This window comes from Grampus griseus (genome assembly GCF_964374135.1).
Source record: "Grampus griseus genome assembly, chromosome: 12".
Classification (NCBI taxonomy): Eukaryota; Metazoa; Chordata; class Mammalia; order Artiodactyla; family Delphinidae; genus Grampus; species Grampus griseus.
This window is the reverse complement of record NC_139006.1, coordinates 80,602,804-80,629,014: the sequence shown is the minus strand read 5'-3', so window position 1 is coordinate 80,629,014 and position 26,211 is coordinate 80,602,804. Positions and strand designations below refer to the sequence as shown.

Genomic DNA, 26,211 nt, shown 5'->3' with positions numbered 1-26,211 from the left:
TGAAAATAAGATCAGTTGCGTGGAAAACTGAGACAAAGCTATAACAGGAAACCAAGCACACAAAGGTTCATCCCTTACTTCATGTTTTTCTTCCTTTTGGAAAAGCTTGAAACTCTCAGATTTGTCATATTTTAACATCTTCATACAAAATTTGTCACACTCTCTTTTCCTATCATGAACATTTTATATATTTTTATATTACAATGGGAAAAAATCAAACTATCAGATATGAGATAGTACAAAAGAAAATATTCAGATTTGAGGTATGTGAAAGTTAAACCAGCATCTACTAGACATCAGGGCAGGAATATATAGAAAGTGAGAACATCTGCTTCCAAAGAGTACCCATACCTTGTTTTTTTCCTGTAGTTCAATTTGTGATTTCTTGAAATCAGGACCTTGAGAGTTTGCAATTAATCTATTTTTCCTATCCAGGAGCTCTTCCATGTCTTTCACTTGGAACTTTAGCCTTCTATTTTCTCTTTCCAGTCCTAGTTTTTCTGTTTCAAGTATCTCCCTCTTGTCCCACTCAGATGTATTTTCAGCCTGCAATCTCTCTAGCTAAACACAGAAAACACAGAAAAGCAACGTGTAGCATTTGTAATTGCCAAAAGGCCAGGCACCCATCAAACAGGCGTCCACTAAGAAAGGTTCATGGATATGTCCATTTATACAATTTTTAAAAAGAAAACTCTATTTGTCTGAAAAGTTGAGGACAACACAAAAGTCCTAAGACCCATGCCCTAAATAAATATACCTGCCTTCTTGGTTATGGCACTATTTCTATAACCAACCAGACCATATTGTCAAATAAATACGTTAAGTGGAAAACTGATAATATTTTGTCAATAATCTCCACTCAGTTGATGAACATTTATCAGTTTAGAAGGCACAAAATCATGTCGTGGGCAATTCTGGTTGGATGGATATAGTTCATGTATTCATTTACTTATTCATTCAGTTATTTACTATAGTTTTCAACTTGTAGGCACTGCAAATAAAGACAAGTGAATGTAATAAAACATCATAAATGCCATGATTAAAGTACTATACAATTGGGCTTCCCTGGTGGTGCAGTGGTTGAGAGTCCGCCTGCCGATGCAGGGGACACGGGTTCGTGCCCCGGTCCGGGAAGATCCCATGTGCCGCGGAGCGGCTGGGCCCGTGAGCCATGGCAGCTGAGCCTGTGCGTCCGGAGCCTGTGCTCCGCAACGAGAGAGGCCACAACGGTGAGAGGCCCGCGTACCGCAAAAAAAAAAAAAAAGTACTATACAATATAATCAAACTCACCTGAGTGAATGGCCAATTTGATTTTCAGGGAATAGAGGTTGGCAACATGATTAAAATATGAGGTATTTTTAAACTGTTTGTTATGGATAAAGATTGAAAATTACTTATTTTTACACTTAGTTTTAAATGGCTTGATGGCAAAGTATTGAACAGTATTATACTATTTTAAAGTAGTTCTCATGACATTTTAAATTCTAAAAGAGAAGTCAACATTAAGAAACTGTTAGACTTCAATAATATCTTTGGAAATTAATTCTGATTAAAAAAGTCTAAAAACTGCTTTTTCATACACATATAATTGTGCCATTATTGTCAAAAATGTTCTGTTCCCAAATCTAAGTGAGGCTTTAGCTTCTTAAAAACAAGAAATTAAAATTACGTTCTTGGCACTAGACCTTGTTTATCAATTAAATATAATAGACTAAGGGATCAAATTTTAGATGACGTGATTTGACATTTGGGATGCCTGTTTGGGATATGAGGTGAAAACAGTATTTCAAAATGCAATTTAGAACTTGACATGTCTTTAATTATTAAGATTAATGCTTAAACTTTTTGACTAACATCACATCACTTATCAGAATGAAAATAATAAAGTTGTAATAAAAGTCACCAACTTAGTGATGAAAAATTAATTTTAGGAGAATAAATGTACTCTTGGTCAAGGACAAATACAATGCTATGTCAAGTCTTTGTAAAATTTTAGGCATTTAAAAGAAATTGCTGAAGTCAGTTTTATACCTAATAACAGATAAGAGGTACAAATAGGATTTTAAATAAGTAATAGATGGTTTGAATGAGTAAACTCTAAATTAAAAAAAATAATTGAAGGAAGGAATCATATTAACAGTAATGACAACAAAGCTTAAATAATGATGTGTGATTATTTACTATTTGAAGATTTTTAGTGACATACCAATTATCTGATAAATTTAGGTATATAATACATATCAAAAAAAGTAAAGGTTTTGTGAAAATTGGATCATAAATATTATTAGCAGTTTTATTTTTGATTTCATTTTTCAAAATTCTTTCTTGTAAGATTATTCTTTTCTAAGAATCATATGAAAATCTACCACCTTAAAAGCCATTCAATTAAATGCAAGTTAAAATGATGAAGGAAAGATCAGGTAATATTTTAAACTTTCATGTTTTTTTGTAAGCAATTCTAACAACTGATCAAACTGAAATGGAATTCCATTGATTTGCTTCCAATGATCAAGAGAAACATTCTAGAACATTTTAATTCTAACTCTAATATGCTATGAATTTTAACTAATAGTGGGTACTACTCTTAAATGAATTTCAGGTAATACAGGAATTATTGAAAAATATTTTCTAAAAACTTTTAATGTAGAAGTATATTCTAGCCAGAGTAAACACTAAAATATTTGTTGATTTAATGACCTCCAATTTTATGAATATTAAACATTGAGAAAATATATAAATATCCAACTATTCAGCTGTTTAACAAATATTTATTGAGTATCTTTCAGGCACTGGATATACTATTTTAAAAATACAAGTATATATATAAGTATAAATTGGGCAACATCTTGTAAGGGAGAAAAAACCCTGGATGCTATGGGAAAGACCTGCAGTAAATTAAGTAATCAGAGGAGGTTATTTGAAGAAACAATACTTAAGCTGAAACCTGAAGTTTAAGAAGGCAGAGAGGCAGAATCAAGCTAAGAGTATCTCAATAAAGGGAAATAGGAAATGGGTTTGAACATTATAAGATCCAAGAGTCCAATCATGAAGTATTAGGAGTTCAGGAGAATAAGTATGAAAACAAGTAGTCACTGATGCTTAAAAGCAAGGGTGAATTTAAGAATCGTTTGAGTTTCTTGTGAAAAAATGTAATATTGTGATTATTCCCAAGGATGAAATATTGGGTCATTTATTTTATTTATATAGGTATATATGTATATATGTATATGTTTATGTATTTGCTTGCTTGCTTCCTTCCTTCCAGTTTTACTGAGATATGATTGACATACAGCACTGTACACATTTAAGGTGTGCAGTGTAACGATTCAGTCATTTCTAAACATATTCATCTATAAGCTCGATCTTCCTGAATTGTCATTGCTTGATACTGCTGAAAGGACATCAATAATAGACTGCAGTGAACTCGATAACTAGAACGTAAGTTTTATGAAACCAGAACCGTGTCATTTTGCTCATCAGCCTGGCACCTGACATGTGCTGTGTCAGTGCTTCATAAGGACCTGTTGAGAGGAAAAAGCTCCTCTGTATTTCAATTACAACAATTGTACACAAAGTGAAATTAAGGTAGCATCCTAGAAGAGCCAGTTATTTACTCACCATTACTTAATGCCAATAGAATTTCTCAGTACATTTACTCTTAACTCTTATTAATGCTGTCATGGCTGCGTTGCATTTTGTGATAGGTAAATACAGCGAGGTAAAGAGAGGATTTTCAGTAAAATGACCTAGAATTGAGTCTCAATTCTTTTTATCCTGAGAGCCTCTATTTTTCATTTATAAAATATGGAAAATATTTCCTACAGCCTAGTGTTATGAGGCAGTAATTATTTAGGGAAAATAGTTATTAAACTTTCAAACTCAACACAAATATTTCCTGTCATAAATTTGGTTTCTAAAGAACAAAACACCAACAGCCAATTCAAGTAATGACAGGTGAAATAGTGTATTATTTTTCATCGTGTCTTATCAAAATGGCATCTTGTAAATGGACCTTTTCAATGGCGAAAAACCCCAGCAGAATGCACAGTGTGGTGTGTTCTGCAGGCCCGTGAAGTGCCACCTAAAAACACTGTGGTGTTCCAGTAATTGACTGCAAATATTCAGAATTTTCATTTCAGACAAGTCAGCTATAAGACCTCATTACAAGCACTGTGATTTTGGAAGTAAGAGGTAAAAAGCAGGAATCTTGTTATTGCCTAGCAGTAGGAGATGATTACCCTTTTACTGAAGACCTAATATATTCCTGGTAAAGAGCTATATAGGTTATTTCTTATCCTTACAATAATCCTGTAAATTTGTATGTGCTACACAGGAGGAAACTGGAGTTCTAAGATTAGAAGTAATTCTCAAGGTGGGCAAAGAGTCCAAGCCATGGTTCACCTAAGGTGTTTCTCTGATTCCAGTCGTGAGTTCACTCCACCCGCACCACGCTAACAGATAGCCACTGATGTATGCCTATCCCCTTGCCATAGCAACCAACACACTCTGAATCCATTGTACTACACTGCAGCAAAGATTTTGTTGATGTTTTTCTTTTGTTTTGATATATTTTGGGGATTTTGATCCTTGCTTCATTGCAAATTAACTCAGGAGAAGTGATTCTGTAGACTCACATTCAAAAGTCTGGAAACTGAAACCTAAATGCAGTGTGCATATTGCTGATGCCACCCCTCCCCCTCCCCTGGATCTTTTAACACTCATCCTCTAAGCATGTCATGGAATCACAAATAAGAAGTGAGGACACCTCCTCCTAAATCAGTCTACTTCCCTCCTGTCCACAGTTAACTATAGCTCAGTGATAGCTCACTCCCTCTTTTACCAAAAGTCAACAGAGCAATGACTAATTTTAGCAATAGGTAATGTCATGTGTATTTTAGTTGCTTTAATTTCATTTAAAATCCTTGGAGAATTTCTAAAAGTAAGGAGTCCTAGAACTAATTTGAAACTAAATGTATGTCAAACTTAAATACAGGGAGAGGGATCCACATGCAGAAACAATTACTCTAGACACTAAACCTGAACAGAAATTAACCCAAAATGGATCACAGACCTGAATGTAAAGTACAAAACTATAAAACTCATAGAAGATAGATAGCCTAGGAGAAAATCTAGATGACCTTCGGTTTGGTGATGACTCTTTAGTTACATCACCAAAGGCATGATCCATGAACAAAATAATTGATAAGCTAGACTTCATTAAAATTAAAAACTGCTCTAGAAAGACAATGTCAAGAGAAAGAGAAAACAAGCCACAGACAAAATATATTTGCAAAATATATCTAATAAAGAACTGTTATCCAAAATATACCAATAACTATGTAAATTCAACAATAAGAAAACAAACAACCCAACTAAAAATGGGCCCAAGACTTATGGATAACAGACATCTCACCAAAAAAGGTATACAGATATCAAATAAGCATATGAAAAGATGTTCCACATCATATGTCATCAGGAAAATGCAAATTAAAACAATGAGAGGGGTGGAGTCAAGATGGTGGTGTGGGAAGATGCAGAGTTAACATCTTCCCACAACTAGGGTGCCTGCTGGCTGCTGGTGGGTGACTCTGATGCCCAAGGAGACGGGAGGGACCCCAAAGTGAACTGGTAGGACGTAGGGGGACTGAGGGGGGAGGAGAAATGGAAGCCAAACAGGATTGGCGTCCCTGAGGCCAGAGAGATTAGGAGAGGCAGGCGGGAGGGGCCCTCCCAGACTGGAGGAGCAGGAGAGGAGAGGAGGGTATTTGCCCCACCCATTCGAGCCCAGGAAGCCTGCTGGGCTCCCAGGTTAGGTCTGCTGCCTTCTGAGACCAGGGGTGGGGGGAACGCCTGGGCCCCTTCTGTTCCTTGAGCCTAAGCCCCAACCCCCCCAAAGGTCCCAGGGCCTTTTCCAGCCCTGGGGGTCCTAAGCATTGGCTCTGCCCACCACCCAAACCTCCTCCTTGCTTAGGCCCCACCATCCACAGCCAAGGCCTTCCCCCCCCCTTTTTTTTTTCTTTTCCCTCCTCCTCTTTTTTACTATTGTGGTACTTATGTACCTTCCGGTTGTTGATTCATCTATATTTTTATTTTTATATTCTTTTTAGCATATCTGTTAGTTTCCTAGTCTAATTTTATTTTTTACTTTATTATTGTTCTTTTTTTTTTTGCTGCCCACATGGCTTGTGGGATCATGGTTCACGAGCCCAGAGTCGGGCCAAAGCTCCTGTGGTGGGAGCTCTGAGTCCGAACCACTGGACTAGCAGAGAATCTCAGACCCCAGGGGATATTCATCAGAGTGAGGTCTCACAGAGTTCCTCATCTCAGCATCAAGACCCAGCTCTACCCCATAGCTTACAAACTTCAGTGTTGGAAGTCTCAAGCCAAACAACCAGTAAGACAGGAACATAATCCCACTCATAAAATAAAGAAAAAAAATATGAGATGGCAAAAAAAAAAATGTCACAGATGAAGGAGCAAGGTAAAACCTATAAGACCAAATAAATGGAGAGGAAATAGGCAATCTACCTGAAAAAGAATTCAGAGTAATGATAGTAAAGATGATCCAGACTCTCAGAAATAGAATGGAGGCACCGACTGAGAAAATACAAGAAATGTTTAACAAAGATCTAGAGGAACTAAAGAGCAAACAAAGATGAGCATCACAATAACTGAAGTGAAAAATACACAAGAAGGAATCAATAACAGAATAACTGAGGCAGAAGAACGAATAAGTGAGCTGGAAGACAAAATGGTGGAAATAACTGCCGAGGAACAGAATAAAGAAAAAAGAATGAAAAGAATTGAAGACAGTCTCAGAGACCTCTGGGACAAAACTAAACGCACTAACATTTGAATTATAGGGGTCCCAGAGAAGAGAAAAAGAAAGGGTCTGAGAAAATATTTGAAGAGATTATAGTTGAAACCTTCCCTAACATGGGAAAGGAAATAGTTACCCAAGTCCAGGAAGCACAGAGAGTCCCATACAGGATAAACCCTAGGAAAAACACACCAAGACACATATTAATCCAACTAAGAAAAATTAGTCAAAGAAAGAATATTAAAAGAGGCAAGGGAAAAACAAAAAATAATATACAAAATAATCCCCATAAAGTTATCAGCTGATTTTTCAGCAGAAACTCTAGGAGCCAGAAGGGAGTGGCAGGATATACTTAAAGTGATGAAAGAGAAAAACCTACAACCAAGATTACTCTACCCAGCAAGGATCTCATTCAGATTTGATGGAGAAATCAAAAGTTTTCAGACAAGCAAAAGCTAAGAGAATTCAGCACCACCAAACCAGCTTTAAAACAAATGCCAAAGAAACTTATCTAAGTGGGAAACACAAGAGAAGAAAAAGACCCACAAAAACAAACCCAGAACAATTAAGAAAATGGTAATAAGAACATACATGTGGATAATAACCTTGAATGTAAATGGATTAAATGCCCCAACCAAAAGACACAGACTGGCTGAATGGATACAAAAACAAGACCTATATATATGCAATCTACAAGAGACCCAATTCAGACCTAAGGACACATACAGACTGAAAATGAAGGGATGGAAAAAGATATTCCAAGCAAACGGAAATAAAAAGAAAGCTGGAGTAGCAATACTCATATCAGATAAAATAGACTTTAAAATAAAGACTGTTACAATAAAATAAAGACAGTTACAAGAGATAAGGAGGGACACTACATAATGATCAAAGGATCAATCCAAGAAGAAGACATAACAATTATAAATGTTTATGCACCCAACATAGGGACAACTCAATACATAAGGCAAATGCTAACAACCATGAAAGGAGAAACCGACAGTAACACATTAATAGTAGGGGACTTTAACACCCCACTTACAAAATGGACAGATCATACAAACAGAAAATAAATAAGTAAACACAAGCTTTAAATGACACAATAGACCAGATAGATCTAATTGATATTTATAGAACATTCCACCCAAAAATGACAGAATACACTTTCCTCTCAAGTGCACACAGAACATTCTCCAGTATAGATCACATCTTGGGTCACAAATCAAGCCTCAGAAAATTTAAGAAAATTGAAATCATATAAAGCATCTTTTCTGACCACAATGCTATGAGATTGGAAACCAGTTACAGAAAAAAACTAAAAAACACAAATATATGTAGGTTAAACAGTGCACTACTAAATAACCAAGAGATCACTGAAGAAATCAAAGAAGGAATTTAAAAATACATAAAAACAAATGACAATGAAAACACAATGACCCAAAACCTATGGAATGCAGCAAAAGCAGTTCTAAGAGGGAACTTTATAGCAATTCAATCTCACCTCAAGAAACAAGAAAAATCTCAAATAAACAACCTAAACCTACACTTAAAACAACTAGAGAAAGAAGAACAAAGAAAACCCAAAGTCAGTAGAAGGAAAGAAATCATAAAGATCAGAGCAGATATAAATGAAATAGAAATGAAGAAAACAATAGCAAAGATCAATAAAACTAAAAGCTGGTTCTTTGAGAAATTAAACAAAATTGATAAACCCTTAGCCAGACTCATCAAGAAAAAAAGAGAGAAGACTCAAATCAATAGAATTAGAAATGAAAAATGAGAAATCACAATTGACACTGCAGAAATACAAAGGATTATAAGAGACTACTAAAAACAACTATATGCCAATAAAATGGACAACCATGAAGAAATGGACAAATTTTGGGAAAGGTACAATTTTCCAAGACTGAACCAGGAAGAATTAGAAAATATAAACAGACCTATCACAAGTAATGAAATTGAAACCGTAATTTAAAATCTGCCAACAAACCAAGTCCAGGAACAGATGGCTTCACAGGTGAATTCTATCAAACATTTAGAGAAGAGCTAACAACCATCCTTTTCAAACTCTTCCAAAAAATTGCAGAGGGAGAAACACTCCCAAATTCATTCTGTGAAGCCACAATCACCCTGATACCAAAACCAGAAAAAGATATCACAAGAATAGAAAATTACAGACCTATATCACTGATGAACATAGATGCAAAAATCCTGAACAAAATACTAACAAACAGAATCCAACAGCACATTAAAAGGACAATACACCATGATCAAGTGGGATTTATCCTAGGGATGCAAGGATTCTTCAACACTCAAATCAATCAATGGGATACACCACATTAACAAATTAAGGAATAAAAACCATATGATCGGGCTTCCCTGGTGGCGCAGTGGTTGAGAGTCCGCCTGCTGATGCAGGGGACATGGGTTCGTGCCTCGCTCTGGGAAGATCCCACATGCCGCGGAGCGGCTAGGTCCGTGAGCCATGGCCGCTGAGCCTGCGTGTCCGGAGCCTGTACTCCGCAACGGGAGTGGCCACAACAGTGAGAGGCCCGCATACCACAAAACAAACAAACAAACAAACAAACAAACCATATGATCATCTCAATGGACACAGAAAAAGTTTTGACAAAATTCAGCACCCATTTATAATAAAAACTCTCCAGAAAGTGAGCATTTTGACAAAATTCAGCACCCATTTATAATAAAAACTCCAGAAAGTGAGCATAGAGGGAACTTACTTCAACATAATAAAGGCTATATATGACAAACCCACAGCAAGCATCATAGTCAATGGTGAAAAACTGTAAGCATTTCCACTAAGATCAGGAACAAGACAAGGATGTCCACTCTTGCCACTCTTATTCAACATAGTTTTGGAAGTCCTAGTCACAGCAATCAGAGAAGAAAAAGAAATAAAAGAAATACAAATTGGAAAAGAAGAAGTAAAACTGTCACTGTTTGCAGATGACATGATACTATACATAGAAAATCCTAAAGATGCCACCAGAAAACTACTAGAACTAATCAATGAATTTAGAAATGTTGCAGGATACAAAATTAATGCACAGAAATCTCTGTCATTCCTATACACCAACAATGAAAAATCAGAAAGAGAAATTAAGGAAACACTCCCATTTACCACTGCAACAAAAAGAATAAAATACCTAGGAATAAACCTGCCTAAGGAGGTGAAAGACTTGTACTTAGAAAACTATAAAACACTGATGAAAGAAATCAAAAATGACATAAACAGATGGAGAAATATACCATGTTCTTGTATTGGAAGCACCAATATTGTGAAAATGACTATACTACCCAAAGCAATCTACAGATTTAATGCAATCCCTATCAAAATACCAATGGCATTCTTCACTGAATTAGAATAAAAAATTTTATAATTCATATGGAAATACAAACGACCCCGAATAGCCAAAGCAATCTTGAGAAAGAAAAATGGAGCTGGAAGAATTAGGCTCCCTGATTTCAGACTATACTACAAAGCTACAGTAATCAAGACAGTATGGTCCTGGTACAAAAACAGAAATATAGATCAATGGTACAGAATAGAATGCCCAGAGATAAACCCACGCACATATGAGCACCTAATTTATGACAAAGGAGGCAAGGATAGACAGTGGAGAAAAGACAGCCTCTTCAATAACTGGTGCTGGGAAAACTGGACAGCTACATGTAAAATAATGAAATTAGAACACTACCTAACACCATACATAAAAATAAACCCCAAATGGATTACAGACTTAAATGTAAGACAAGACACTATAAAACTCTTTGAGGAAAACATAGGAAAAACACTCTTTGACGTAAACCACAGCAAGATCATTTTTGACCCACCTCCTAGAGTAACAGAAATAAAAACAAAAATAAATTTAATGGGACTTAATTAAACTTAAAAGCTTTTGCACAGCAAAGGAAACCAGAAACAAGACAAAAAGACAACACTCAGAATGGGAGAAAATATTTGCAAATGAAACAACAGACAAAGGATTAATCTCCAGAATATACAAACAGCTCATGGAGCTCAATATCAAAAAAACAAACAATGCAGCTAAAAATTGGGCTGAAGGCCTAAATAGACATTTTACCATGGAAGAAATACAGGTGGCCAAGAGGCACATGAAAAGATGCTCAACATCACTAATTATTAGAGAAATGGAAATCAAAACTACAATGAGGTATCACCTCACACCAGTCAGAATGGCCATTATCAAAAAATCTAGAAACAATAAATGCTGGAAAGGGTGTGGTGAAAAAGGAACCCTCCTGCACTGTTGGTGGTAATGTAAATTGATACAACTACTATGGAAAACAGTATGGAGGTTCCTTAAAAAACTAAAAATAGAACTACCATATGACCCAGCATTCCCACTGCAGGGCATATACCCTGAGAAAAGCATAATTTAAAAAGAGACACATACCACAATGTTCATTGCAGCACTATTTACAATAGCCAGGACATGGAACCAACCTAAATGTCCATCGACAGATGAATGGATAAAGAAGATGTGGTACTTATATAAAATGGAATATTACTCAGCCATAAAAAAAAACAAAATTGAGTTATTTGTAGTGAGGTGGATGGACATAGAGTCTGTCGTACAGAGTGAAGTAAGGCAGAAAGAGAAAAACAAATACCGTATGCTAATGCGTATATATGGAATCTAAAAAAAAAAAAAAAGGTACTGATGAACCTAGTTTCAGGGCAGGAATAAAGAGGTAGACATAGAGAATGGACTTGAGGACATGGGTAGGAGGGCAGAGCTGGGGTGAAGTGAGAGTAGCATCGACATATATCCACTACCAAATGGAAAATAGTTGGCTGGTGGGAAGCAGCAGCATAGCACAGGAAGATCTGCTCGGTCACGGCTTTGCAGTGACATAGAGGGCTGGGATAGGGAGGATTGAGGGACGCTCAAGCGGGAGGGGATATGGAGACCTGTGTATGCATATGCCTGATTCACTTTGTTGTGCAACAGAAACTAACATAGTATTGTGAAGCAATTATACTCCAATAAAAGTGTATTAAAAATTAAAATTTTTTTTAAAAAAACTAAATATTCCCTGCAAAAACTTAAAAATAAATAAATAAAACAATGAGATACAACTACACAGCTGTTAGAATGGCCGAAATACAGAACACTGACAACACCAAATGCTGGTGAAGACGTGGAGCAGCAGGAACTCTCAGTCATTGCTGGTGGGAAGGCAAAGTAGCACAGCTATGTTGAAACAGTTTGGTGGTTTCTTACAAAACTAAGCATATTCTTACTATGCTGTCTAGTAATCGAGCTCCTGACTATTTACCCAAAGGAGTTGAAAACGTATGTCCACATAAACACCTGCACACGGATGTTTATGGCAGCTTTGTTTATAATTGCCCAAACTTGAAGCAACCAAGATGTCCTCCAGTAGATGAATGGATACAATGTGGTATGTCCACACAATGGAATATCGTTCAGCACTAAAAGGAAATTAACTATCAAGCCATGAAAAGATATGGAAGAAGCTTAAATGCATATTACTAAGTGAAATAAGCCATCTGAAAAGGCTATACTCTGTATGATTCTAACTATATAACATCCTGGAAAAGGCAAAGTTAGAGAGACATTAAAAATATTAGAGGTTGCCAGAAGTTGCAGGGAGGAAAGCGGAAAGGTGAGAGCAGGGAAGGATATATAGGTGGAGCACAGAGGATTTTTAGGGCAGTGAAAATACTCTGTATGATACTATAGTGATAGATACATATCATTATACGTTTGTCCAAATCCATATAATGTATAATGTACAACACCAATAGTGAACCTTAATGTCAACTATGGACTTTGGGTATTAATGTTGTGTCAATGTAGGTTCATCATTTGTAACAAATGTACCACTCTGTAGGGGATGTTGAAAATGGGAGCTTCTATGGTGGAGGGCATATGGGAAATCTCTGTATCTTCTCCTCAATTTTGTGGTAAACCTAAAACTTCTTTAAAAAATAAAGTTTTAAAAAAATTTAAAGAGAGGGCTTCCCTGGTGGTGCAGTGGTTAAGAATCCGCCTGCCAATGCAGGGGACACAGGTTTGAACCCTGGTCTGGGAAGATCCCACATACCGCGGAGCAACTAAGCTCATGGGCCACAACTACTGAGCCTGAGCTCTAGAGCCTATGAGCCACAACTGCTAAGCCTGTGTGCCACAGCTACTGAAGCCCATGCTCCTAGAGCCTGTGCTCCGCAACAAGAGAAGCCACTGCAATGAGAAGCCCGCGCACCGCAACAAAGAAGAACCCCTGCTCGCCACAACTAGAGAAAGCCCGCGCACAGCAACGAAGACCCAGTGCAGCCAAAAACAGAATAAAATAAATAAATTTATTTAAAAAAATTTAAAGATAAACTATTTATATTTTGGATACTCATCTTTTCTCAGATATATGTTTTGCAAATATTTCCTCCTAGTTTTTGGCTTATGTTTTAGTTATCTTAGCAGTATATTTCACATAGTAAAAGTTGTAAATTTTAATAAAGTCCAAATTCATTTTTTTAATTAAAAAGGAGGCCAAAACTTGTATCTCAGATTGAACATGAATCAAAAGCAATGCGAATTTAAAAAGGACAATGCATCTATGTCTAAATGAGCCAGTATATGTTATAGCAAGAGAATGATAAGAGAAATGTATTCATAAAGGCTTTACTGATGCCCTGGTAGAGAACACTTACAAATTTCACAAGTAAACCTCTAAATGGTTATTTTGGACCCCTGATTTTGCAACAGCCAGGCAGTCTCAAAAATTCTTAGTGGTGTTACCAAGTTTCATAAGCAAATATTTTCCTCATTTCATGTAGAAGTTAATAATCATCTATATATAGCCTAGTAACTATTAAGATAAAAAATATGAATGAACACATTGTTATTAGCCCAAATGATTTTAACTGTTTTATGAGTGTGTCCAAAACAGTCAGAGAAAAGCTTTAACATAAAACGATAACAGTGAAATATGCTTTCCTGCAACTCTTCTGCCAAACTTTTATATGCTACAGTGGACTTCTTATAAACTTAGTAAGGTGTGAACCTTTACAAAAGCAGTACTTAGAGAATTTTAGAAGTGAAGCACAACAGAGGTTTTAAAATGTGGATCTTGTTGCAGAGATAATAGGAACCAGAGGTTTATATATTATATATATAATAGGAATTAAGTTTGCCACTCACTAACTACAACCTCAAGTGTGTTCTACTACTAGGAAAAACTATGTAAATGTAAAATGCTTAATAAGATCTGCATCAGGAAATTAAGCAAACCATAAAGGGTAGACCCTCTTTATTTCCAGAATCTCTCTTAAAAGTAATTTTAAAAGTAGACTAACTGGGCGCTTCCCTGGTGGCGCAGTGGTTGGGAGTCCGCCTGCCGGTGCAGGGGACGCGGGTTCGTGCCCCAGTCCGGGAGGACCCCAAGTGCCGCGGAGCAGCTAGGCCCGTGAGCCATGGCCGCTGGGCCTGCGCGTCCGGAGCCTGTGCTCCACAGCGGGAGGGGTCGCAGCGGTGAGAGGCCCGCATATGGAAAAAAAAAAAAAAAAGTAGACAAACTATCTTGGCCCCAGGGATGGTCTTCTCAGAGATTCTGATAGCTCTCAGTGTCTAAATAACATGAAACTGCTGATACAACCTAAAGCAAGGTTTTCCACTCGACTGAGATTATGATTCATGTTAATCCATGTATTTATTTTTTCTAAAGGATTAACAACCATTTTAATTAGAAGTTATTTTGACTAATTGTACTCTGATGGTTCAGATACAATACAAAGTTAACTTTCATTATTAACATTGAGCTGTAAAGAAGAAAAAAGTACACAGTACATGATTTACAAGGGGGAAATAGTAGAAAAGGAGATGGTAGAGTGAATTAAATCTAGAGGATGATGATAAAAATGAAATAGTGCCAAAAGTATGAATGAGAACCCCCTAAATCGCCACTTTACATCAAAAATGCCTTAGTGTAACAATTTTATGTTTTAATGTTGCTTTTTTAGTATGTTTGGGGGGAAATCTGACAAAAGAGATATATTGATGAATTCTTTCAAAAACATAGTGAAGAATAAAAAATTAGTTTGTCTTGTTGATTAAGCCAGAATCACACAGTCTTTTAAAGCATTAAACTGAGATTGTTCATTAAAAAGATGAATATTATAATGCAAGTTAATTCCTTCCATTCATCTTTAATCTAAAGTCAACGCTTTTTACTGGCTACACTATTTACCACTGGCTTCCAAAGACAACTCTGTTGATAGATCAACTGTCCATATGTGGGTGGCTCTGTGTTTGGGCTCTTATTCTGTTGTTTCTTTGGTTTACCAATCATTACACAAATGCTACTCTATTTATAATACATATATATTTATAGATATAATTTTTGCTGGTATATACATATTAATGCTCTTATATCCAGTGGTATCTCTAAACTTTTATGAATTATAATTTTTAGATTATTTGGTGTTTTCTAAATAGGTAATTGCACCATCTGTGATCATTACAGTTTTGTATCTTTCCAATTCTTGTAACTTTTTCTTCTTTTGTTGAACTGCCTAGCATCTGAAATGGAATGTTCACTAAAAAGTGATACCATGCTTCAAATAGTTCATCATTAAATAAAATATTGTTCTCTAAAATTTTGTTACTCTATCAGGTTTAAAAATTCACTTTGATTCTTAGTGCACTAAAATGTTTTTCCCTATAATCATGAATTGAGTTGTAGCAACTGAAAGCGAACTTGTAGATAACCACATAATTGATTTTTTCTTGTACTCTGTTTAATGTGCTGACTTATATAATAAGTGATCTAATGTTATAGTATACCTTGCATTCCTGTGACAAATCAAAATTTTTATTCACCATAAGATTAAGACTACTCGTATTTGGTTAGTATTTTGCCATTATACTTATGTGTGAAATTGATTATAACTTTCCTTGCTTATATGACCCTTGCCTAGATGCAGTATAAGGATTAAACTAACACAGTGGGAAGAATTGGGAAGTTTTTCCTCTTTTCTAGAAGATGTTCTATAAAACTGGAATTATCTACTTTGAATGGTAGAACTTAACCATAAAGCATTCTGATGCTGGAGTTTTATTACAAAAAGAGTTTTATTCATTAATTTTAAATTTACTTTATTTAATGTTATAAATCAATTCAGACGTTCTATTTTTACAAGAGTCATACTGGGTAAGTTATATTTTCTGGCCAATAATTCATCTCATGTAAGATTTTATTTTTATTAGCATCCTTGCTCTATCTAAAGCTGTGTCTCTTGTTTATTACTAGTGTTTTCTAATTATAGCTCTTAATTAATTCTGCCTGAATTTCATTTTTTCTTCAAAGAACCAACTTCTATCTTTGCTAACTCTATTTTATATATATATATATATATATATTTATTATTATTAACTCCTAATATTGACTTTCCCTCTTTCTACGTCCATTGTTTCTTTTTTTTCTGCTAGAATTTAGCTTGCTAACTTTTTGTCTTTGTTATTGGGTTATTCTGCGTACTTCAAGAAGCAACTCTTACAACTGGCATTTTAAATGTAATGAATTTATTACGGGGAATGCATATGAGAGATAATGCAGATCAGGGGAGTCAGGAAAGGCAGAGAACAGTCAGATTGTGGTCAGGATTGACTCTGAGTAACGGAGAGACAGGGAAAGAAGGAAGGTTGGGTCCAATCATCTCAGACATCAGTGCCTTCCAGGGAAAGGTAGGTGAGACCACAGAGGAGCTTTTGAGTCAAAGTCGCTGGTTGGAAGGGTTGCATCTCCCAAAACAAGGAAGCCTGTCTTTGGCTGGGAGTAGTCTATGGCAAGTGCAGTGTCATTGCCTGGGTTTCAGAGTACAGCAGCTGGGGTTCTGGGTTAATTACACTCCCTGTAATTGAGACCTGAGAAGCATTATCCCACAGCAGACATAACTGTTTCCTAATATAGTCATTGACATTATAAGTATCCCTGCGTTTCGCAGCATCCCTCAAGATTTCAGCGTTTTTGTCCTTCAGTCTGAAATTTCATTAAATTTCTTTCTTTAACCTGTATTACTTAGATGTCTGTTTTCCAATATCCAAATAAATGAGTTTCTTAAAGTTATCTTCTGTAATCAATGCTATAATAAATGCCCACCTGTGGTCAAAAAATAGTATCCTTTGGGGATCACAGTTTAGAACACGATCACAGACTAAATCTCTCTTTCTCAACACAGCCTCCAAAACTCAAAAATGGAAAGAAATAAAATCATCTATTCCATAAATATAATTGAGACAGTGTAATAGAAACTTTGATTCACATGCAAGAGGGTTAATAAATATCCAAGAGCAGCAGAGCATTCTCCGGAGACCACGTGGGCATAGAGTCAGATGGGAATTGTGCAGAGAAGAGATCACCAATCAGGGTGGACTCCCTGTAAGGGGAGTCACATAACCTACAGAGGGAAGTACTAACAACGGATTTGAGACCTGGAGGAACAGAACTAGTCACTAGTTTCTGGATATTTTTGGCCCTTAAAAACGTTATACTCGGGACTTCCCTGTTGGTCCACTGGTAAAGAATCCACCTTGCAATGCAGAGGATGCAGGTTTGATCCCTCATCAGGGAACTAAGATCCCACATGCTGCGGGGCAATTAAAGCCCAGGTGCCACAACTAGAGCCTGTGTGCCACAAACTACAGAGCCCACATGCCCTGGAGCCTGCGCCCCACAACTAGAGAGGAGAAAACCCACACGTCACAACTAGAGAGAAGCCCATGCGCCACAACTAGAGAGAAGCCCATGCACCACAATGAAGAGCCCGAGTGCCACAATGAAAGATACCGCATGCTGCAACTGAGACTGGACACAGCCAAAAATAAATACATAATAACTAAATCTTAAAAACAAATGTTATATCCACCAAGCTGTATTAATAGGCACATAGGAAACCAGTGTATTTTGAACACATCAAATGTAGTCAAATATAAAACACATCAAATCATTTTCCAAATGAGTATGTTATGCTCAGTTATACCTTCCTCCAATTTTGATGTTTTTTCTTTCAACCTCACAGATGGTTGAAACAGAAGGCTCTCATCTTTTTGATATGTACCTTACCTTCTCCTCATCCATTCAACCAACAGCCACGTTGAGGGCAACTGCCATGAACCAAGCCCTACTGCAGGAGGAGGCTAAGATCTCCACCATCTAAACTGACAGGCTTCTGCTTCACCTTTTATGCCATGTTCATATTAACCTGGGATTTTGGTGGAAGAAGAGAGTGTGACTGCTCATTTAGTTTAAAGCACATGTTCCCAGAAGATCTCTGTTCATACGGAAACATGTTTTCTAAGGGAAGCATTTTTAAGGATGGCAATAGGAAAGTTCTAAATCAAATGCCTCTAGCATAAAACAATATTTCTCTTTACTGGAGATTTGAATCCTGATTCAGTGCAACTATACTGTAACACTTTTAGCAAAGCAGTTTTGAATTTGAAGCATTGAGAGGAATAATTGATATGATGCCATGAAAATGTAAACAGCGTATTAACATGAATTTGCTAAGTTCCCTTGTTGCCACCATGGAAAGCAGTAAACAGGATCTTGAAAGAATTGTACAGAGCTTATGGGCCAAAGGACCAGGAAAAGTCCCAAAAGCATGTGTGTGACCCAAAGAGGACGAGACATAGAGGGCATCACAGTGGAGACCTTAGGTCACCTGCGGACACTGAGGAAACACTAGGTGCCTTGAGGTTGGTTAGTTTTAGGTTGGCACCAAAACATGCAGGGATTTCTGAAGACATGGGCTGATTCTGAGACAAACCAACATTTAAGAGTTTTGATTAACACAGTTTCTTCTATTACCGCCCACATTCCAATCTTTGGTAGACTGTTTTCTATCCAACAGAAGTTAGTAAGAAATGTACAGTTAAAGAAACGAAATCTCAGATTGTAATTAAATCATCAATCTAACTCAGCTAGAAAACTTTTCCAAAGACCTAGTTACCAGGGAAAAGCTACTGCTGTTGAGATACCCGAGCAAAGATGTTTAAATACTTTATTCTACTCCACATAATTTAAAATCCTTTTTGAAAAAATAAAAGCCTGTTACTCAAGGCACTTAATACTTCCTGGAAAAGTGATCACAAGCTTTCAGCCATTATTTGATTTTGTGTTTATCAGTTTTCTGTAACTCCAGGACAAGTGACAGTTTTCGTCTTGGATAATTAGACCATTTAGACTTATATTTGTCTAAATGACCAGAATGCATATCCATGTGTAACAGTTTGATTTTCACTTTTACCAGAATATTATTTTTCTCTAATGGTTTACTCATATCAAATATCTTTTTATAGATTCTGTTTCCTGAGTTTCGTCAATATGAACTCACAGTGTGCCAGAATGCTTAAATCCATACCATTAACAGACTTCTAAATTAACCTGCTTGCAAACATCAATATCCTCTTTCAAAATTATATAACCATTTCAGATACATTCATAGTATTATCAGTAACCTAACTCTCTTTGCTGGAACATGTAAAGTCAATAAGAGGTATGAGATACAAGAGATTTAAATCAATTCAAATCAACACCTATTGTGGCAATCTCAGAAAATTAAATTATTACAGCACCAGATTTCTAGTTATACAACAGCCTTCTCATAAAGAAGATTCTATTTAACTATGTTAGTAAATAAATCTCAGGTATTTAAAATTTTAAATCTAAAGTTCCTAACTAGGTCAGCTCCCCCACCGTCATGCACATCTGTTATGTAGCTCCCGTAGAGCTGAAAACATGCAATTAACTGTACGATTTTTGATGAATCCTGTGTCTCTCATTGACGGCAGTTCTCTGAGGACAGGCCTTTGGACATCACTGAATTTCTACTTTGGACACCACTGAATTACTAGATCCTAGCACAGTAGGTACTATAAAATATTTGCAGGACTAAAAATTAAATTTGTAATTTAAGAAAACACGTTGAAAATATTTTCTCTTTTAAAACAGAGAACAAAACATTTTTCTGCCCTCTGTATTTTCCCCCACCTTACCCAAAATAAAAAACCTGGTAATGAATTGCTCTCCACTAGACTGTGTTACTCTTCTAGTGATCAAAATATTCCCCCCAAATGAGCATAATTCTATAGTTGCGTAAGAGCGAAAGGAGGAATTTTTTGCTTTACTGTCAATATCCCAGTATTTTAAAAAGACTTCTCGATATATTCTCCTACTCAACAGAAATGCTCTAAATCTTTTACAGGTCAGAACATTCTTTTTATTACATTCATTTCCTGGCAATACTGTGGTCTCTAGCTTTCTCACCTGCTACTCCCTTTATCATTTACAGTCCTTACCTCTACCTTTCCCCTTTACGTGGGTCAGATGCTGTTCATCATTCACATCTCATCCTCAACATCTTTTCTATGAACTCACATAGATCACTATACATTACCCATCAAAGTACATAGCACACTGTTTAACTGCTGGGTTTCTTTGTTTGTTTTCCACTGTGGCTATCACTCCATCAACTCCTCAGTGCTTAATTCCAGTACCAAGGACACTGTAGATGGTTAATAAGTGTTTGTTGACTAAATGATTGGCAATGAATGAATGAGCATACAAATTACTTATTTTGTTGCCTTGCTTTGTTTTTCACTTCAGTATCATTTTGCCTATGCAGAGAGAATCCAGTTGGTACACATGTGGAGGAAAGTTCCCTTAAACCTCAACAATGATACAATTTCTGGGTGTGAAAAAAATTTGTTACAAAATGTTTATGTTTTATCTTGCATAAGCAAAATAAAGAGGACTACTTATATAATCACAAGTTAAATTCAACATGTTATCCATCTGGGTCTTTTTTTCCTTAATTGGGAAGCAACATTTTAAAAGTAAATAAATAGAGACATTCTGAAAGAGAGAAAAAATGAATATACTTTGTTCCTTCAACTTATATCATATTGCAGTTTAGGAAGAAAAAGAAATCATTTAAAGAGCATTCTCTCATATAATGTGGAAAGATTTTAATCCTAATGAAGTATCAAAGACAATGTGTGTCAACGGCATGGGGATGGGGACACATCTAGAGCCGGAAGAGCCCATTGTGGGTAATTCGCTAACGTGAGAAGGGAATCTGTGAAATGAAGGACTAGACTGTACCTTTTAGGTTCTTTCCTGCTCAAGACTTTCATGGTCTTTGTCCATATAATCATTAAAGACTTGCCTTAACTGTCAATGTGTGAAGAGATATATGCAAGACACTTGGTGATTCAGGAATGGGAAAATGTATTCTACTCCTTTGGAAGATTTACAGACTAATTTTGGAGCTAGATTATTCACATTAAAAGATGCATTTCCCCCTGTCAAACATTTACTGGAAACCTATTTGGCACCAGAAAGTGTGCTCAGTGCCGTTGCTGTAAGGCAGTACCCTTAAACTCCAAAAAGCTTACAGTTGAGGAGAGGAAGAACACACACATACAGAAGTATTCTGAAGTTTTCTATGGGACATCACAGAATTATCTACAATGTTACTAATATCTAAAAATCTGGATTGTCATTCCAATATAGGATGTACTAAATGAAATTTGAATGACAAGGGAGAAAACATGTATTTCTTGCATACCTACTACATACACATAATGTACAATTTTTAGTACTTTACATATATGGATGAATTAATCCTTTAGATGAGTTGTTACTTAAATACAATTTTGCAGATAATCAAACAGACCCAAAAATGGAAATAAAATGAGGGATACATATTTTCAGAGGAGTATGTAGAAAGGGTGGAACTTGTCATACATATTGAGAGAAGATTGGGATTTTTTAATTGAATTTGTATTTTGAGATAATTGTACATTCTTAAGCAGTTGTTAAGAAATGATCAAAATAAATCCCATGTGTACTTTATCTGGTTTTCCCTAATGATAACATCTTGTAACTCTATAGTACAGTATAATAACTAGATGTCAACAATAACATAGTCAAAATACAGACCATTTCCATCACAAGGATGCATTATGTTGCCATTTAATAGCCACACACACTCCCCCCCCCCATCATGCCTTCTTCCCCAGCAACCACTAATCTTCTCTCCATTTCTAAAGTTTTGTCATTTCAATACTGTAATATAAATGGAATCATGGGCTATACTGTCTTTTGAGATTGATATTTTTCATTCAACATGCTTCTCTGCAGATGCACCCAGATTGCTGCACAGATCAAGAATTCATTCTGTTTTATTGCTGAGGAGTTTATCCCAAGGTATAGCTGTAATGGCTTTTAATTATTTACCCATTGAAGGTATCATTGTTGTATCCAAGTTTTGGCATTTATAAACAAAACCACTTTAAAGATTCATGTATAAGTTTTGTGTGGATATAAGTTTTCATTTCTTTGAGAGAAATGCACAGGAGTACAATTTCCTGGTCACATGACAGTTGTTATTTGGGAACACACCAAACTGTTTCCCAATGTGATTGTTATCATTTACATCTCCTGTAGCGAGTTGGGTGGCCCAGTAGCTCTGCATTCTCACCAGCATTGCTGTTGTCACTAATTTTTATTTTAGCCATTCTGATAAATGTGTAGTTTTATCTCACTGTGGTTTTAATTTGCACTTCCTTGATGACTAATGTGTTGACACCTTTTCATGTGCTTATTTACTGGAGACAAATTATCTTGGTTTTCTTTCATCTGAGAATGTCCTAAAAGGTATTTTCACTGGATATAGCATTTTGAGTTGACAATTCTTTTAGAACTTGGAGAAAAGTGTGCCACTTCTTTCTGGCCTCCATGGTTTCTGATGAAATTTTCACTGTCATTTGGATTATTTTTTCCCTGTAGGTCAGGTGTAATTTCCTTCTTGGTGTTGTCAAGATCGTTATTTCTTAGTTCTCCATAAGTTTGACGAAGTATCTGGATGTGGATATACTTGAGGTTATGCTGATTGGGGTTTACTAAGCATCTTGACTATAGATTTGACCCTTTTCCTAAATTTGGAAAATTTTCACTCTATTTCTTTGAGTAATATTCGGCCCCTCATAATTTCTCCTCTCAAACTGGCCTCCAGTGACATAAGTGTTTGATCTTTGTTAGCATCTCACAGGCCCCTACCTCAATCCCTGTTAGCAAAGCCTTTGTTTTCTTTCAGACTATTTTCTTTTTGTCATTCGGACTGGGTAATTTCTATTGCTCTGTCTTCAAGTTCACTGATTCTTTCTTCTGTTCCTTCCATTCATAATTTAAAAAAATTTTGGTTATTGTGTTTTTCCTTCTAACTTTTCCATTTGTTTCTTCTTTGTATTTTCTATTTCTCTGCTGAGACTTTCTGTTTCTTTACTGAGGATTTCTATTTTTTTCATTTGTTTCAAGCAGGTCATGATTGCTGATTAAAGCATTTTTATGATGGCCACTTTAAAATTCTCACCAAGAAATGGAAACATCTCTGTCTTTGCAGTGTTGGCATTTGTTGATTGTCTTCTTTCATTCATTCTGAGATATTTTGGTTCTTGATATGATGAGTAATATTCAACTGTGTCCTGGACATTTTGGGTATTATCTTATGAGACTCTGGTTCTCATCTAAACATTCTGTGTTAGACAGGTTCCTCTGATGTACCATTCTGGAAGGTAAAGCAGCAGCATGGACTCATTACTTCCAGGTGAAGGTAGAAGTCCAGGCCCCACCAAACCTCCGTTGGTACCCGACTGGGGATGCTCCTAGTTACTGCTGGATGGGGATGGGTGCTCCAGCTATCCACTAGACCTCTGTAGCTGGGAGAGGGTGGAGGTGAAAGTACAGGACCCCTACGTGGTTTTCACTGACACCACAAGCTCTGGGGGTCTCACTGAAACCCTAGTTCCAGCTCAGCCTTCTATGCCAACACTCCAAAAGGAAGGACTGGGCAACTTTCTACTGTCTTGTGAGGGTGGAAATGTAGGCTCCCCATTCAGATTTACTAACAGGAGCTGAGTGGGGCACCACTGTTTTCTGTAATATTTGGTGGATTAGAACAATTATTGTCTATTGGTTTCCTGTCTTGCTAAGCTGACCATTCCCTAGTCCTTTAACTAGAGCAAGAAGACTTCAGTTGCGTTTTGTTTTTATCTGTGCCTGTTGTTATTTCCAGGCTGCTAGCTTCTTCAGCTCCAATTCTGGCATATATGCAGAGAAAAGAAAACCCAGGAAACTCCTCCATGTAATTTCTTAGGTCCCAAGATACCTAGCTGAATGCCTTTTCTCTTCAACTTTGAGTCTTTTATGTTTACTTTACATATGATGTTCAGAGTTTTTATTTGATTTATTGAATTAAGTAGGGAAAAGTATGTCTACTTAATCTTTCCAAAGTGGAATAGGAATAGGATATAAATGTGTGAATAGGTGAGAAAAGAACAAACCACAGAAAAGAAATATGAAATCAAAATTCCCCAAAATTTGAAACTGAAATGTAAGCGATATATTTTTGGAATAATACAAGATAAACTAATTATTTTCCCTTGGAAAATGTTTATCCCAAAAAGTTTGGCCTAAAAAATGTAATGTGAGTGTTTCCTGATTATGAGTTTGCTTTCAAGAAGCAGCCAGGTTGTAGAAAAAGGTAACAATTTCTTCACTCAGAATGCCAGTTCATTTCCATTCTAAATAAACTCTCATTTCTAGTTCAAGCGGTCTTGATCTTAAATGTGGAGAAAAGATCAAATGCATCCATTACGCATATGCATATATGCATATGTTAAGATATATTCATTTACCAAGTGACTTCCTGCTCAGAGAATTCACCTCATTACACATTGCCCAGAAGCGTCAATTATTTAAATACTCTGGGGCCTTTTTATCAAGACTGCATTTTGAATTTCTTTGACCAATCAGATTTCCAAAATGGGAAGATCATCATCAAACTATTTCTGAAAGAGACTGGACAGATTAAGAGATAAGTAAAACACACTCCTCAAGTGCAAACAATACTATTATCAAATTGGTGGGTGTTAGTAACAGTTTTGTTTTGTTTTGTTTTTGTTTTTTGCGGTACAGCGGGCCTCTCACTGTTGTGGCCTCTCCCGTTGCGGAGCACAGGCTCCAGACGTGCAGGCTCAGTGGCCATAGCTCACAGGCCCAGCCGCTCCACGGCATGTGAGATCCTCCCGGACCGGGGCACGAACCCGTGTCCCCTGCATCAGCAGGCAGACTCTCAAACCACTGCGTCACCAGGGAAGCCCTAGTAACAGTTTTTAAAAGGTGCCCATGACATATGGGGATCATCAATGGTTAGAAAATCATGACGTTTGATATGAAGATACTATTTTTTAATTCCAACAATTAAAATCTATTGTATTTCCAGAGTTGTTGCTTCAGTAAACCCACAGAATGAGGACAGACCGGGGTAGCAATGTCAGATACTGACTGCTGGTAACATGTGGCTTCAGGATTTAACTCATGGGCTGGTGGCCTTTGGTAAGATCCTAACCTGCTGAACAATCTGACCTGCGTGTGTGCCTCTGAGAAACTGGAACTAAATAAGAACATAGGTAAAAGATTATCTATATAACGTTTGATGTACCCTTGAGCACAACGTTTGTTGTACCCTTGATCAAGGTAAGTCCTCTAAGATTCTTTCCATTAAAAGTAGCTAAGAATACACAGATCATAAGAGTATTAAAATATTAAATAAGATTTTATATTTCAATGGCTCAGCAATATATGTGTGATGTACACAGTAAGTTCTCAGTAAATGGTAGCTATTATAATAAACCTTATACTAATAAAAATGAGCAAACAACCAGAAGTGTATGTTTAGATCAATAAAATACAAATTAAAATGATCTTTTTGGCCTATCAGCTAGGAAAATTTTAAAAACAATAATATATACTGTTGGCTATAGAATGAGCATGTTTATACATTGCAGGTGAGTGAGAATGTAAATTGATATAATTTTTCTAATGGACAATCTGGCAGTGTGTATAAAATACTGAAAAAATAAACATTCTCTTGAAAAAGCCATACCATTTCTAGGAATTTACCCTAAGCCATTTTTTAATGTTTAAAGATGCACGTGAACATGCATGTTTACTGCAATATTGATTATATATGTAACACTAAAACTAAACAGATTTTTAAAAATAGATTATATTTTAATTAAATTATGGTATAATCACCCAATGACTTTTATGCAAACATAAAAAGATTTTAAGACCTAAACATAACGAGTATAAAAAACAAAACAATGACAACAGAGTGGTTATATCTTCTTTTCCAAAGAAAGGAGGTAGATTCTATCCTAATTTAAAGTTTAAATGAACACATAGACTCAAATATACAACACACACACACAAGCTCACTGTTTCTATAAGAATTTGTCCCAATATTTGTTTTCTTT

The 26,211-nt window shown here is 36.2% G+C and overlaps 1 protein-coding gene across 1 annotated transcript in view; it reads right to left on the bottom strand.

Annotated features, from left to right (window-relative positions):
- CCDC102B (coiled-coil domain containing 102B) overlaps positions 1–26,211 on the bottom strand; it is a gene marked incomplete at its 5' end in the record, with an annotated part of 224,382 nt that overhangs the window by 116,717 nt on the left and 81,454 nt on the right. Inside the window, 1 exon segment of the mRNA XM_082668129.1 lies at positions 352–561. Coding sequence (XP_082524255.1) covers positions 352–561 — 210 coding nt within the window.